General features: G+C 41.2%; 1 protein-coding gene and 1 non-coding gene across 2 annotated transcripts in view; one reads left to right on the top strand and one right to left on the bottom strand.

The window, feature by feature from the left end:
• Lurap1l (leucine rich adaptor protein 1 like) overlaps positions 1-16,390 on the bottom strand; it is a 43,514-nt gene extending 27,124 nt beyond the window's left edge. Inside the window, exon 1 of the mRNA XM_051163702.1 lies at positions 15,577-16,390. Coding sequence (XP_051019659.1) covers positions 15,577-15,867 — 291 coding nt within the window. The 5' untranslated portion in view covers positions 15,868-16,390. The remainder of the gene's footprint in view (positions 1-15,576) is intronic.
• LOC127208168 (U6 spliceosomal RNA) lies at positions 9,190-9,296 on the top strand. Its single transcript, XR_007833072.1, has one exon. It is a non-coding gene; the product is annotated as a U6 spliceosomal RNA (small nuclear RNA).
• Positions 16,391-16,707: the final 317 nt, after the last annotated feature.

Raw genomic sequence — 16,707 nt, 5'->3', positions numbered from 1 at the left:
AGCACCCACAGAGTGGCCTACAGCCATCTGTAACTCTAGCTCCAGACCATCCTGACTGCCTCCTGACCTCTATAGCCCCCAGGCACACAAGTGGTGTACAGTCGTACATGTAGGCAAAACACTCGCACACTGTTTTTAAAGGACAGTGACATGGGGAAAACTTAAAAACAATATCAAGCAAAAAGCTGGGCTCCCATAAAAATAAAGATAGAAAGGATATCTTCTACAATAAAAACAACTGCAGAAGAAAACACCCAAATAAAATTAAAATGCCACCAATACAATAATGCAGCCTAGGAAGTGTAATAATCATCTTTTTGCTCCTACTGTTAGCGTAGAATTATGGATCTATCTCATCAAGGTGAGCAAAACATTTAATTTTTCCTATAGAAAACTTCAATATGGAACTAACCCAGGCAATTTTAATTTATTGAGATTGTATTATGAAACCACAAAACCATTATGATAGTGGGATTATGGTAATAGGAAGAAAACAAATATTTTTTAAATATTTATATCATATACAAGTTTAATAGTCCACCTTTTTAAAATTCTTATTCCAAAAATATGCTGTTATTTTTTAGTTTACTGCATATTTTATTCCTCAGTAATCAAGTGCTTTCTTGATTATGGCTAGCTCAAACGTATGTCTTTTAAAGATACTAGACATAAAATGCATAGAAACTATTTGTTTCTGAAAGAATATAAGAAATTGAGCAAGCATGAAAAATCACCCCTACCTGCATTCTATAACTTCTATAAAATAGCAACTATAATTGGTCCTTATTAATTACTCAGCCATACTCAAACTCCTTAGTTTGGCATTCTCTTATTTAGGCTTATTCTGTTTTCAGGTTCTGGCTATTATGAATAAGGCCGCTATGAACATGGTTGAGCATATGTCCCTGTTGTGTGCTGGAGCATCTTCTGGGTATATTCCAAGGAGTGGAATAGCTGGGTCTTGAGGAAGCCCTATTCCCAGTTTTCTGAGAAATCACCAGATAGCTTTCCAAAGTGGTTGTACAAGTTTGCATTCCCGCCAGCACTGAAGGAGTGTTCCTCTCTCTCCACATCCCCACATGTAGGATTATTCTACTTTTTTACTAATCTCATTTTCACTAACTCTTAACACACAGTCGCACAACTGTTGTGATCATTCTGGTTTGCTCAAGTGACTTAACCAATCACACCTCTCTTAATCAGCTAGTACCCTTCTAATCGCCTCCTTACGGGGCAAATCTGTCCTATTGTTAATCTATTCCCCCAGTGCTGAATTCGTGGACTCTGCTAAATTCTAAAGCTGAATAAATTGCATGTGGTTTGAGGTACGAGAGAATATGTTATCTACTGAGAGATCAAAAAAGGAACAAAATCAAAACTGAAAAACTAAATATAACGTATTTGATTGTTTGTCCCTCAGGATAGTAAGTCAGAGTTAAGTACATGAAATGTGGGAGCTAAGATTGAAAGGGAGAGATGAACCAGGCTAAGGGAACTGAGCAGATGATAAAAGGCTAGAACACCAGAAGAGTCTGAGGAATGGATATGGGGCTCCAGTTAGGAGTTAAGATACAAGACTGCAGAGATGGCTCAGTGGTTAAGAGCATTTGCTGTTCTTCTAGAGTACCCAGGTTCAAATCCCAGCATACACATGGCAGTTCACAACTGTCTGTAACTCTAGTTCCAGAGGAGCCAATACCTTGACATAGATATATACGCAGGCAAAACATGAATGTACATAAAACAACAATAAATAAATGTTAAAAAGAATTTAAAAAGGAATAAAGATACAAATGCGTAGCTCCTGAACCCATCAGCATATAAACAGTTATGTAATTACAATTTTCTTTAGAAAACAATAAAAATATACTTATTACAAATATCTTTAAGATTCAACAAGAATTTTTAATACCATAGGAATTAAATTATTTAATAGTAACCCCATGTCTTATCACCAGATTCACTTGTAAGTAACCTAAAATCCTTATCCCCAGTGTTATCTGTACTCCTGACGAGGCTTATCACAAGAATCAATATTGCTGGCACCTAAAAATATGTGCCGTGTCTACTTCATGCCTTTTTCTGAAATATTTCCTGAGACTGAAATGTGGAGCCCCACCTAGAGAACATGTTTGCATTGCTAAGTGGTATGCATGTGAGTTTTCATCAGTGTCTGGTCCAAGAAGAAGTGAAGATTTGGAAATATGTGTATTCACTATAGATTTGTATGAAGAGTACTTAGCTGGAACACACAGATCCCTAACTGGGACAAAACTAACTCATGTAGAAGGTCACAGAGGAGGCAAGTAGATTCTTGCTGGACTCATTTTCAAGAGTGCGTCACTCTGACAGTTTGGCTTTACTTTCTTTGCTCTCACATGAGCTGGTATATCGAGCAGCACCAAATACTCCACACACAGGGTAACGAAAACGCAGGTAGACAATAAGATTTTTCAAGTTGTTCCACCTTATTGCAACAAAACCAAGTTAGTGATTAAAACAAAAAAACAAAAAACGAAAAACAAATAGTAACAGTGCATTCCTCTGTAAGAACTGGGTGAAATCCAAATGGGATCCATTTGTCTCCGAGACTGAATGCAAACAAACATGACCCAACACTTCATGTGGTGAAACTGCAAAACATTCCCAGTAGTGATGCTGGACTCTTGGAATCAGAATGTAAATGGAAATGCATTTCCTTTATTTATATTGGCCAGGCTCTGACAGACACCTGGAACAACCAGTTTTGGAAGTGGGAAAGCTGGCCCGTCTTTATCAGTGTGAACTCACTCCATTTCTGAATCTTCATTTCCAAACCAACAATGCAAGCATTTGATATTGCTGCTAGGAGCGTTAATTAATGAGGAATGGTTATGAGCAAGCGTTATAGTGCAGATGATAATCCCTTTGGCCCACTTGATTACTGGTGCCAATGAAGATGATGGTTCGATCTAACAACCAGACTCAGAACTTGTAACCTGAACCTGAATTGGTGCGGACATCTGAGAAAATCTTGTGGCAAGCGCAGCAGTGCAGGACAGAGATTTCATTTCCCTTTGGTATAAGATTTCTATGGCATGTGTGGGTTGATATGTGGTGGCTTAAGGTTCCCCAGGTTTCTAAAAGATGGCCACTGAAGGACAGGAGATGAAGAAGAGAACTGGGAATGCGCAGATCTACTGCCACTTCCCCCCCCCCCCCCCCCCGCCACCCTAGTTTGAGTCCTGGTAATATGGCATAAAATCTGGGTTAATATTAAATCCAACGTCTACTAAAATAGAACTCCTTTATTCCTGTTCATTTTCTCTCCTGGCAAACCCACATACATAAAGCCATAAATGGCTTAATTATACAGACTTTCCCTCGCATATTTACTACAGCCATTCCCAAGCTAAGTTTTTAGAAATTTCCAAATAAGGGATAATTGACACAAGTGCAGTACAACAAGGCATACACAAAAGGCAATTTTTAAAAATGAAATAATTAAGTTATAAAGAAGAACTTAGAAAGGATAAGATTTCACTTCATTACCCAGGGTTTTCAGGGCCACAGCCTTCGGTAAACTATAATTTGTCTACTAAGAGGATGGTTTTCGAGTTAACTCAATAAATGTATGTTATATTAAATATAATCCTCCAAGTAAGACTGAACTTCACAAACTAAATGTAATGTAGTAAATGTTGAGAGGGATAGTCTTATTTGTTTCACTCCCTCCTTGACCAGCAGCTACAGGAGCAGGCAAAAAGCTATTTATAGGCACACTTACAAGACAAGTCCTACATGCCAGGAATACATGCTGTAACCATTGTATTGAGATACAGGCCACAAATGTTACATCTGTTAACTAACTGTAATTGTATAACCTGGAGGATGATGAAAGTGCTTTGAGAATTGTGGGTATGGAAAACACAAGAAAAGGTGTTTTGTGGTGAGAGTGCTGCTAACAACTTGCTTCTTTTGTTTGTTGTGTACAGCCCTCTGTGCTCCTTGCCTAACAAAACCAGCTCAGAGAATAATCATTCTGTCTAAACACAAGGTGATATTTCTCCCTTATCTTTTATTCAAACTGTAATTATTGAATACCTTCTGTAGAGCAAAATCTTCCCATTAGAGTTTCTCATGGGTCAAAGGATCTAGTGAAGAGACAACTTTCTGGGACAGAACTGTCATAAACCGAGTAGGAAGCAAACTGTGGGCATGCTGTTCGTGACACCTATGGGAGGTTCTAGACAGATCAACTTAGATCGTCCAACTCCGTGCTTCTCAACCTTCCTAATGTTGCCACCCTTCAACACAGTTCCCTTTGTTGTGGTGACCTCCAACCATAAAATTATTTCATTGCTACTTCATAATTTTAATTTTTCTACTGCTATGAGTCATAAAGTAAATACCTGATATGCAGGATATCTGAAATGTAGGATATCTGATCAACTCCTGTGGAAGTCATGACCCACAGGTTGAAAACCGCTGACTGAAATCTGGTCCCTTGTAGGCTTCTGTGAGATGGGTCTGAGCAGTGTTGTGTTACAGAAACTTCTAAGAAGTGAATCTGAATTCAGTGGGAGTGAGATATGTCAGTAATTGTTTCATTATTGTGCAAGAGCATACACCTGCCACCCATGAATGTCTGCCCTGGGGAAGTTACTCACTAAATTATTGAAAAGTATAGCAATGCAGCAATAACAGACTTGCAGTCTTTAGAGATTTAAGAGTGATTAGTGGTGTGTGTGTGTGTGTGTGTGTGTGTGTGTGTGTGTATGTACATGTGTGTGTACATGTGTGTGTGTGTTTTGGTTGTGCTGTGTAGAAAGAGGGAGAAGGAAGAAAATAAGGTGGACACAGGTAAGTTTTAGAGGATTCTGGGTAAACACAATACATTGATTTGTGCCCTTTTTTTGTTTTTATTTTTGTTTGTTTTGCAACTTTTAAGAGAAATCTAAAATATTTAAAAATAAATGGGTTTCAAATGTCTGCCGCGTATTTAGAAGTTTTCCTGTAAAAGATTTGAATTAGAAAGACTGATTTATAGGCAGGAAAATTCCATGCAGTGGTACTTCTCAGAAGGCAAAGATTGATGCCTTTGGGAAAATCAGTCTTCACACCACTTTGTAAGGACAAAAATATCCAGAAAGAAATACACAGTGACTGGTTTAGTTGTAATATTATATTATGTGATGGCCACTTTAAGTCTTTTTAATTAATATGGTTGCAGATGAACACTCACATACACAAATAGACTGATTTATCGAAACTCCTACCAGTATTATGACTCTAGGAGACCATTCAAGAAACCTAGTGTTCCTCTTTCTACCTATTCATCTTACCCATGTGAAGCTTGCTTCTGTGAATATCACCTCAAGTTTGCTAACTGTTTCAAATGTTTCAGATAGAATGTGCCCAAGCCAGTGTGCCCTCATAACATCCTGATTCCAGACTGAAGCCTGAGCCAAGGACAGTCAGAGAGTTCATACCCTAATGCTACCTAGCTCTAGGGACAGCTCCAACTCAAGTGAGGCCTGTCAAACTAAATGATTACCATGATCACTCACTTTCAGCTAAATAGGTACAAACCACACCATGCATCCATCTCTCTCTCTCTCTCTCTCTCTCTCTCTCTCTCTCTCTCTCTCTCTCTCTCTCTCTCTCTCTCTGTGTGTGTGTGTGTGTGTGTGTGTGTGTGTGTGTTCCAAACCACATGAATTCTAACCTTTTTGTCTTTTTGCCCTCAAACCTTAAAAGCTCATTACAAAGCAGGAGAGGATAACAGAATGGGAAATGTGCACTCTGTGTCCAGGCCAAGAACATCACTCCCTTCCAGCCTGTGCTCTGTCAGCATTCCTATGCACAGTAGTGGCTGAAACAGGCTGTCGGGTAAGACAGAGTGTGAGCTACAACCGAGAACAAATTCTCCAACATTCCTTCCAAGCAGGTAGAAAATAGTTATTTTTATTTCCTTATGTCTATTACCACAATCACAGAGATCAGAAGTATGTTGGAGTCTCTGGTCAAGAACCTAGTTCCAAGTGAATGGATTTGGATAGTATCAGGTAAAGGAGGCACTGTGTTCTTTGTTTTACTCTGGAAATGAAGTGCTGCTAGAACACTCTAAGCATGGAAGCTGCAAAGAGACCAAGGTATGCTTTAATTCACATGTAGCTGTAAGGAAATGACTAGGCTGTTAGGAAACACAAGCATCAAACTGATTAGTCATAGCAATGACCTAGAATTGATTATACCATAGGAGATTATACTGTTGGGATACAGGATCTAACAATGCCACATCAGGAGAACGGCAAATTCTGTAATTTGGTTAGACTTTCATCCTATGGAAGCCTTTGGCCAGAGGCTCATGAATGTCTTTTAAACAATAACATTATTTCACTATAGAAAGAACTTTTTTTGTCAATTCACTCTTTATCTGCCTATAACTCATTAAGTTTTACAGTGTGACTAAAATTTAAGTGATAAATCTAAGTGATAAAATCAAGTTAAATTGGGGAAACCCATGTGTGTTATCTCTGCAATGCAATTTTATAGTTGTATTGTCATGGCAGAGGACTAAAGTGCAGGTTCTGTTTCTTGACCATGATTCATGTACAATCCTTAAAACAAGAGTTTCTATACCCTTAATTATTTCTAATCCTCTGGTCTTGACAAGGACTATTTTTCTCTCTAAAGGCCTTTACATTATCATTTTCTGTGGGGTTAATGCTTTCCCTTACTGCTCTAGCCTGCAGAATTCAGGCTGCCGTGAGCTGCTGAGTGGAGCTGCCCTAGAGTACTTATTAATTTCACTATTGGTGACTTAGGATTGACTAGATACTGGGCACAGTTACTTTATTTATACTTTTAGACTTTGGTTTCACATTCATCTGTTTGTGATTGTCCCTGGTTCTTCCCTCTTGGAAAAAGAAAATATTTCATATCTATGATACGTGCTAGCTAGATAGATAAAGGGTTAACAGAAATAAAATGATCATAGAAGAGTACTTATTGGTTAAAGCTAGAAAAATAGCTGCATCAGTAGCTCTGAACCGTCATGAATGTAGCTGGATCTGAAGGTGCATGCCTTTATCCCCAGCAATCTGAAGGCAAAGTCGGGTGCATCTCTGCGAATTCAAGGCCAGCCTGGTCTGCATAGACAGTTATACACCAGCTAGGGCTGCGTAGTAAGACTGATGGGTTAAAAATCTCTACACACTGTTTTCAAACTTGCTGTAGATTCATGTGGAATTCCAGTTTGTATTCATTCATTCATTCATTCATTCATATCTCTCTCTCTCTCTATCTCTCTCTCTCTCTGTGTGTGTGTGTGTGTGTGTGTGTTTCTGTATGTGTTTAGCACAGAGATCAATATTGAATGATTTCCTCTATTGCTCTCCACCTTATTTGAGGGACAGGATACTGTACAGAATTTGGAGCTCACCAACTCAGCTAGACTATGGGGTCCGCAAGCCTTATGGATCCTCCTCTCTCTCACCACCCACCCAAAGGCTGAGGTTATAGGCTTTACTGCTGAGGTTTTAGGCTCAGGTCCATGTGTGTGCTCAGAAAACACTTTATGATTGTGCCACCTTCCCAGCCCCTGGCTGTGTTTCAAAGTCCCATCTAAAATCTGCCATGACTCTGCCAAACCAGAGGTCTACTCTTTGAGTAGTAAAAATATGGGGTTGAAAAAACAAAACAAAATGAAACAGGGGCCTGGCAGACAGCTTAGCTTCTAAGAGCACTCAGTGATCTTGCAGAGGTTGGTTCCCATCACTTACAGGATGGCTCACAAGTCTCTGTAACTTCAGTTCCGGTGGTTCCAAGCGACCCAATGGCTCCATCCAACACTAACAAGTGTTCAGAGACTCCAAAGACTTTCACCATGAATCTCAACACCATAGCTGTGCCTTAATACTTAAAGTCTCAATGCAGAAAAACATCTGTTAAATGTGATTCGCTTCAATGGAAGATAGGAGGTACATTTTTATGTCAGCACAGGATGGACATTCTGACTTTAAAATTCCCACACACTTTGTAGTCTTTTTAAAACAATGCAGCATGCTTTTATTATGCCACCTGAATGGAAGGTGTGGTGGTGCATTCCTTTAACTCAAGCACTTGAGAGGCTCAGGTAGTTGACTCTGGGAGTTTGAGGCCAGCCAGAGTTTAAAATAAAAAAATAAATAAATAGCAAAGAAGGAAGGAAGTTAGGTTAAAGTTAGGTTATTGGGTGAGCAAGATGGCTCAGCAGATTTGATGACCTGAGTTAAAACCCTAGGACCTACATAGTAGAAAACTGATTCCTACAAATTCCCTCTCTCTCTCTCTCTCTCTCTCTCTCTCTCTCTCTCTCTCTCTCTCTCTCTCTCTCTCTCTCTCTCTCTCTCTCTCTCTCTCTCTCTCTCTCACATCTCACCTCTCGCTCTCTCTCACACACACACACACACACACACACACACACACAATATAATTTTTAAAACAATTTTTAAAATGTCCTTTACATCTGTGTCAATAATTCCAAAGCGCATTCTTGGGTATGGGTTGGGACATTAGTTTGTGGAAGTGTCAAGGTTTTTAAGTGATATGTTTGCCTTCTATGAGCTTTTAGTAAAGCCAGGGTTGCTGCCAATCCAAGAGCCGCTCATTAAGGGAGTACATCAAGAAGACTTACTTATTGTATTAAGAATACTAACATTACATGGGCAAAAACGACAGAAGCAGCTACTGCTGGCAACTCGCTGACCTCCAATACTTTATTCCTAAATTAAACCCTTAATTTGCATGGCTGCCAGAGTCACCTGGAGGGCTCATCCTCATGAGTCACCTCCATGGCTAGGCTTCCCTTTCTCAAATGTGGCACCTGGTGCCTGCTGACATGTTGCCTTGTAATCATTCTCTGGCCAAATTATATTCTCATTTTATTTTTTCAACCATCTTGAGAACTCGTTAAAGAAAACGCCTCCACTTCCCAGCTTCTACCTAGAAGCAACTAAGTGATAAAAATCACCTTGCCTATACTGAAGTGTGCCTCAAGCAAGTGTGAACTTAATTTAATGAAACTAAAATCTGCTTTTTAGGGAATTTTAAAATTTTTGTTTGTTTATTTAAATTACAAAAGTAAAGAAGCCATTTAAAATGGAGGGGGCATAGTAAAATTCAGGAAGAAAAGGATCCATAAATGTCAAGTATAAATCTATTATCATGCTCGCTTTGGCAGCACATATACTAAAATTGGAATGATACAGAGAAGATTAGCATGGCCCCTGTGCAAGGATGACACGCAAATTCGTGAAGCGTTCCATATTGTCTCCTTGATGGGGAGGCCTGGTAGTACTCAGAGGAAGAATAGTAGGCTACCAACAAGAGACTTGATACCCTATGAGCATATACAGGGGAAGGAAGTCCCCCTCAGTCACAGTCATAGGGAAGGTGAGTAGAGGGAATACGGGAGAGAGGGAAGAATTGGAGGATACAAGGGATAGGCTAACCATTGAGATGTAAGATGAACAGATTAATAACATATTTTAAAAAAAGAAAATTCAGGACAGGAAAAAAATCTATTTTCAAGGTTTTTATTCAAAGATTTAAATTCATGTTCTGGAATCATTTGTGATTATTTCTTTCAAAAATTAGGTTTATTTATTTATTTTTTATGCGTTTGAGTGTTTTGCCTGCATGTATTCATATGGGTACAGGGAACCAAACCAGGATCCTCAGCAGAAGGAGCAAGTGCTCTTAATGGCTGAGCCATCTCTCTCTCTCTCTCTCTCTCTCTCTCTCTCTCTCTCTCTCTCTCTCTCTCTCTCTTTTAGATTGGATTAGTTGCCATTTTTAAAATTTTTTATTAATTTATTCTTGTTACATCTCAATGGTTATCCCATTCCTTGTATCCTCTCATTCTTCCCTCCCTCCCATTTTCCCCTTATTCCCCTCCCCTATGACTGTTCCTGAGGGGGATTTCCTCCCCCTATATATGCTCATGGGGTATCAAGTCTCTTCTTGGTAACCTGCTATCCTTCCTCTGAGTGCCACCAGGTCTCCCCCTCCAGGGGACATAGTCAAATATGAGGCACCAGAGTTTGTGTGAAAGTCATACCCCACTCTCCACTCAACAGTGGAGAATGTTCTGTCCATTGGCTAGATCTGGGTAGGGGTTTAAAGTTTACCACCTGTATTGTCCTTGGCTGGTGCCTTAGTTTGAGCGGGACCCCTGGGCTCAAATCTGCCTGTCATAATGTTCTACTTGTAGGTTTCTAGGATCCTCTGGATCCTTCTACTTTGCTATTCTCCCATGCTTCTCTCATCTAGAGTCCCAATAGGATGTCCTTCCCTCTGTCGCAGTTTCCTGGTAAGTGAAGGCTTTCGTGGAATATACCCAGAAGATGCTCCAGCACACAACAAGAAAATTTGCTCAACCATGTTCATAGCAGACTTATTCGTAATAGCCAGAACATGGAAACAGCCAAGGTGTCCCTCAGTTGAAGAATAGATAAAGAAACTGTGGTACATATACACTATGGAATACTACTCAGCTATTAAAAACAAGGAATTCCCGAAATTTGTGGACAAATGGATTGAGCTAGAAATGATCATAATGAGTGAGTTAACCCAGAAGCAGAAAGACTCAAATGGTATATACTCACTTATATCTGCATATGAGCCATCTCTTAAACCCTGCTTTTGTTCTTTGCATATGTATTTTTGTGTCTAGTCCAATGGCTCTGAAAACTTTATTAAAACCGAAGTTGACAACCAGTTGCAGTATGTACTGTGTTATAGCCAGAAAGTATGTCACTAACTTCAGATTTCTATGATCACAGATATTAACATCTGCAAAGTATGGCTGCAAATATGGAACAGCACCACCCTACCTGAAGACTGTAAAGTGTCTCCACCAGAAACAGCCCTGACTGGGATCCAGATTGTCATGTCCACAGTCAGTGTTTCTCCTACTCTTCAAAGTACTTTGACTTTCCAACTAACAGTCTTCTAGGAAGGTAAACTGGGGACTGTGCATTGGATCCTTTGCAACATCAATCTCCTGTGGTTTTCTAATTGCCTCCATAATCATCTTCATTTCAAGCTGACCACAGAGTAAATCCAGGAAAATGGTTTTCATCCTCAAGCCGGAAGTATGCTACAGACATTTTGAAATAATACAATAATCTTTTGAATAGCTCATAAAGAAACAATATAGTATAAACTAGATGACTGAATAGTGAAACACAATTTGGTAGAAGTGATCTGTACTTACAGGAAGGAGGTTTCAGCTATTATGAGGTTATATAATGTAATCATTTTGTTAATAACCAATAAAGTCCTCATCTTACAAGAAGATGGGCACACCTATAATCCCAGCACTCAGAAGGCAGAGGAAGTCACATCTCTGAATTCAAAGCCAGCCTGGTGTACAGAGTGAGTTCCAGGACAGCCAAGGTTACACAGAGAAACCCTGTCTCAAAAAACCAAAAACCAACCAACCAACCCAACAAACAGAAAAAGCAAAAACAAAACTAAAAACCAAAAACAAAAAACAAAAGCAACAACAAAAACAAAAAACCCCAAAATTTCAAATGAATCTCTGTAAATACTGTGGAAAGAAAGCTCGAAACAAAGGAAGTCTCTCAAACTGACTTAAAGGAACACTTATTAAGCTGGTCGGAGTGGCACACGCCTTTAATCCCAGCACTCCGGAGGCAGAGGCAGACGGATCTCTGTAAGTCCAAGGGTAGATTGGTGTACAAAGCGAGTCTAGGACAGCCAGGGCTGTTACACAGAGAAACCCTGTCTCAAAAAACCCAACCAACCAAACAAAAACACAAAAAAAACCAAGCCGTTATTATTGTATGAGTGCACGATGTGTGTGAGGGGAATGGCATGTACCATGGTGTGTGTGGGGGGGGGCGGGGGTGTGCATCAGAGAGCAACTGTTAGAGAGAGTCAGTTCCTTCCGCATATCGGTTCTAAACTCCGGTTGTCAAGCTTGGCAGCAGTGCCTTTACAAAGCGCGCCATCTCCAGGACTGCAAGATTGACTTTTGTTAAGGAGACACTTTCTTCTTGATCCCTAAGGTCAAAGGCAAGCGAGATACGCACACACAATTATTGACTGATAAATGAATTACACTCACAATGACCCCTGCCCTATATCCTGAGGCCTTGTTTTATGGGTTTCTTTTCATTTTATGAGGTACTGAGATATCACAGATTTACAAGAACTAAACTGTAATTTTAAAAGAAAATTTTGGAATACAGACCAGTGTGGAAAAAACACAGTACATAAAATCAAGTGCCATAAGTTCATATGTTGATTTTGTTCACTAATTAACTGTGTGGCCTTAGCCTGCCTTTTCAATCCATCTCTATATGCCAATAAATGGGTACTTTTCCAAAATGTAGATGAAAATACCTCCTTTGTTGTAGTCTAGCTTTAGCTAAAATTGTTATGACACACATTAAAATGAACTGAAAAGTAGTTAACAAATGCTATTGGACAGATTTTATTTATTCATCTATTTATTTTGGGGTGTGTGTGTGTGTGTGTTTTATGACAAGGTCTCACTGGGTAGACCTGGCTGTTTTGAAACAGCCTGTCTGTACCTCCCAAGTGCTGCCACCACTCACAGGCTTATTGCACAGATTTTGATTCAGAGGCCCAGTGTCTACCACCAGTTTCACAATAAATTTCAGGTGTAATTCTACATTTCTTCCTTATAGTCTCAAATTTCCTAATCTCTAAATGCAAACTAAAAGCTGTCCACATTAAAATTTTTCTTCCTATCCTCAAAACATTCTGTAATTACTTACAATTGACCTATAGTTTCAAATTATGCATGCAAATGTCTTTCTCAAAAGTTTCCTTGCATATGGCACTCTACTACTTTGGGATTCAAGAAGGAGAGAAAAAGGACTGCAGAGCTGCATGCATTCCATCTTCACAGGAAACCCCCAAGCTGTTGCTCTGCATAAGCCTAAGTGAGGTTTTCAACACCCACAAGAGGAACATAGAAACATGATGGCTTTCTTGACAAAGAAATATACTTCCACCACCTTCCAAATTTATGAAGACAGCATTTGAAAACTTCACTCAGTAGAAACTTTTATTAGAACACAAGATTTGACCTAAAGAATCTCTCCTGACATAATAGTTTTCTAAGATATCATAGAGAGAATGCAATGAAGTGGCAGTTGTCCATTTGCCTTTTCAAAAGCTAGTGCCAGAGTGCTGGAGAGAAGGTTCAACAGTTAAGAGCACTGGTTTGCTCCTTCAGAGGACCAGTGCTCAGTCCTATTACCCATATGATGGCTCACAAGTGTCCATAGTTCCAGTTCCGGTGTATAGAACACCCTTTTCTGGCCTTCAAGGACACCTGGTATGAATGGTACGAATGTAGTGCACAGACATTCATGCAGGCAAACCATTCATACATGTAAAATAAAAATAAATCTTAAAAAAAACCTGACATATCAAGATTATCATAAATTGCAAGGTATACAGTTGAGAGAAAAGGATTTTTATCAATATGGATTTTTATCCATTTGGAAAAATAGTTATCTGGGAGATATTCTTAGTTGAAAATGACCAATTAATTTAGTGCTACAAATACACATTTATGTATTTAGTTTGTGAGGGTGTACACACATGTTCCTGTGACACCACAGTGCTTGTGTGCATGTCAAAGAACAACTCATGGGAGCTAATTCTCCATATGAGTCCTCTGTATCAAGCCCAGAGTATCAGGCTCAAGAGCAAGCACCTTTACTTTCTCCAAGTCCCGCTGAGCCTTCCAATATATTTCCTCATATCGTAGTGACCCCAACCGTAAGAGGATTTCATTGCTACTTCATAACTAACTTTGCTACCGTTATGAATGGCAATGTTAATATCTGATATACAAGATAGCTGATATGCAACCCCAAATAGGGTCTCCACCCATAGGTTGAGAACTACTGCCTAGACAAAAAGGTAGCTAGCTGTCTGTAGTAGTGAGTCTGAATTTGATGTTTGGGATGCTTAATCTAAACAATCTTACTTCCCTTTCTTTTTATTTCATTCCAGAACTCATTGCTAACTAAGATGATAACTATTCAACAAATATTTGGTGTGACTAATATGCCTAATTTGAATATGTAGACTTAGTGAAATATGAGTAGTAATAAAAATCATTTGCAATGCAAATACAATGCAATACGCATATGTATGTTCAATAACACACAGAAATATTCAGATTTTTTAATATCTGGAACATTCTCAAGTGATGAGTATTTAACATATGGAGTCCTCAGTCGGGCCGTGGTGGGACACGCCTTTAAGCCCAGCACTTGAAAAACAGAGGCAGGTGGACCTCTGTGAGTTCGACGCAAGCCTGGTCTACAGAGTGAGTTCCAAGACAGCCGGGACTATACAAATAAACCTTGTCTTGAAAAAAGAAACAAACAGACAAAAAGACATGGAGTCCTTAAGCAGACCAGGTTTAGAGATTTAGCGGGGGTCTTTAGAATGGTATTTGATATTGTTTTAATAGGTCATGACCTCTGACCACTATCTTTTTGCTTGGAATTTATTACTTGGGGCCTTTCAATCACAGGTGAGACTGGAAGGAAACTTAGATGTGAACCTGACAGACTCCTTCTTCTGTAGGATGCCCTCCTCGCTCCCCCCACACCTCACCGCCACGCGCAGAGTTAGTAGAAAATGTTGGTAGTTTATGGCCATTTTCTTCAAAAGGCTTAAAAAGAGATCATTTCCACCAGTCAGCTCATCGCCGTAATGATAAACTGAAATCTGTAGAGGCCAAGACTCACACGCGCCAAGAGCTCAAGGCAAATGTATGAGTGCTTTAGTCTAAGGACATCCGGAGTAAAGGAGTCTTAAATCTACTTGACCCATTGTCCTAATCAGAGGTTAACAGAAATGGCAGAGAAAACAAGGGCCCATTGAGGACTAGAGGAAAGGGTAGGAGGTACTCATTAGCAAATCCCTGGGCTAGGGGGGTCACCTGCTCTCCAGGATCTAAACAGTGAAACAAGCCATTCATAAGCACACCAAGGGCGAGGAGTCATTGTTTTCAGGGCCAGCTGTGAAGAATCTACTCAACAGTGGCCTTGGGACAGCTGCAGCTGCTGCATCAAGAGGAAGGTGAAGAAGAGCAAACTAAGGAGGCAGGCTGCATAGGACCCTGCCGCGCCACCTCCCGGCCAGCTGGGAGGCATTTCTGCGCTAAGTTGCACAGGACGAAACCACCCTTTGAACCTAGGCAAAGCATAAACCTCTCTCAGAAGGCCCCGACCCTCACAGTTAACTGCGGGCCTTCAGCAGCCTGGTGCTTGAGAATCTGCGGCTGTCAGTTGCAGAGTGGCGCTCAGTGAGTGGCGCTAGGAGAAAGTAGAGTGGAGCTGACTGAGCTTCCAGGGCACCTCGTGACCGAGCAAAATCCTCAAGGTTCAAGCTTAGCTGCAGCTGAGTCTAGAAGCGCGCTCCCGCTCTCATCCTCCCGGCCTCTGCCCTGCTGCTGCGCTGCCCTCTCAAGTCCCAGCCCCCCCCCCCCCCCCCCGTGTCCCCAGGTCGCCACTGATGCATCACACTCACCATCTCTTGCCTGAGGGTGTGCAGTTTGGTCTCTAACCTCTCCAGGGCGCTGGGGTGGCTACGTCTTGGAGAGCCAGAAGCAGGGGAGGATGAAGAGGAGGAGGACACAGAGGGCGCGAAGCTGCTGCAGCTGCTGCTGCTACTGCAGCTCCCACCAACCCCGCTGGGGTCCGTAGCCCCTTCCCGGGGCGCCGGCTCCTCCCCGCGCAGCGAGCGCGCTAGGCTTTCGGGCACTTTGCGCCCCAGCTTCAGCTCGATGTCTCTGAGGTCTGGCAGTGGGCCGTCTTCCATGACTCTTTGCGAGGGGCGACACTGACAGTAAAGGCAAAGGGCGCAAAGAGGCGGCGGCCTGCGGCCTTGGGAGCTCAGCGGCAGGCTCCCGGGGCCGAGCCTGGGTCCCCGCGGGCGCTCGTTCGCTCCATGCCCGGGGCGCAGGAGGCAAATCTGCACCCGGCCGCCGTTCCAGGCTCTGCCGCGCTGCAGCCAGCGAGATTAGCCAGATCTCTTCATTCCTTTCTCTCTGGCTGCTCCACCGCCAAGTTGAGTTAATTGATACTGCAAAGAAGGGCAAAAGCTAGTACGTTAGTTATACTGAGAGACACAAGAGGGAAATGGAACCTTCTCGATGAGGGAAAATTCCCATTTCAAACTGTCCATTCACATCCCTGCGCCGTTCACAGTGCCCATCTGGTATTACACCACACAGAATAGCGATGTGGCCACACTCCCGAGTCGTTTCATTTTCCAGCCATATGTCTCGAAGGATCAGACTATCTCGGACGGTCAGAAAAAAAAAAAAAAAATCGCCGGTCAATGAAAGAAGTGGGTTCGTAGTGTTTTTATGCGGTATGAATGGATATATTTAAGAAAAAGAAAAAGAAAAAGAAAAAGAGAGATGGATAGCTTAGCTGGGGTTTAAAGCCTTCCTGGTTGCGGCAGCAATGTCCTTCCCATTTAGGCCGTCTCATCCAAGTCATTGTGTTCCTCCCAGCCTCGGAAACTTTAAACTCAACTGGCAGGTGGACTAAAGCTGGGCCAGCCCTTGTACCGTATGTCACAGACTAGAAGAGCCAGCAAAATCTTCCCAATCCTGAAACTAAGGAACTGGTTTGTAAATCCTACCTACCCCAT

The sequence above is a fragment of the Acomys russatus genome, chromosome 2 (assembly GCF_903995435.1).
Source record: "Acomys russatus chromosome 2, mAcoRus1.1, whole genome shotgun sequence".
Taxonomy (NCBI): Eukaryota; Metazoa; Chordata; class Mammalia; order Rodentia; family Muridae; genus Acomys; species Acomys russatus.
The sequence above is the reverse complement of the archived record's forward strand: the minus strand, read 5'-3'. Positions and strand labels throughout refer to the sequence as shown.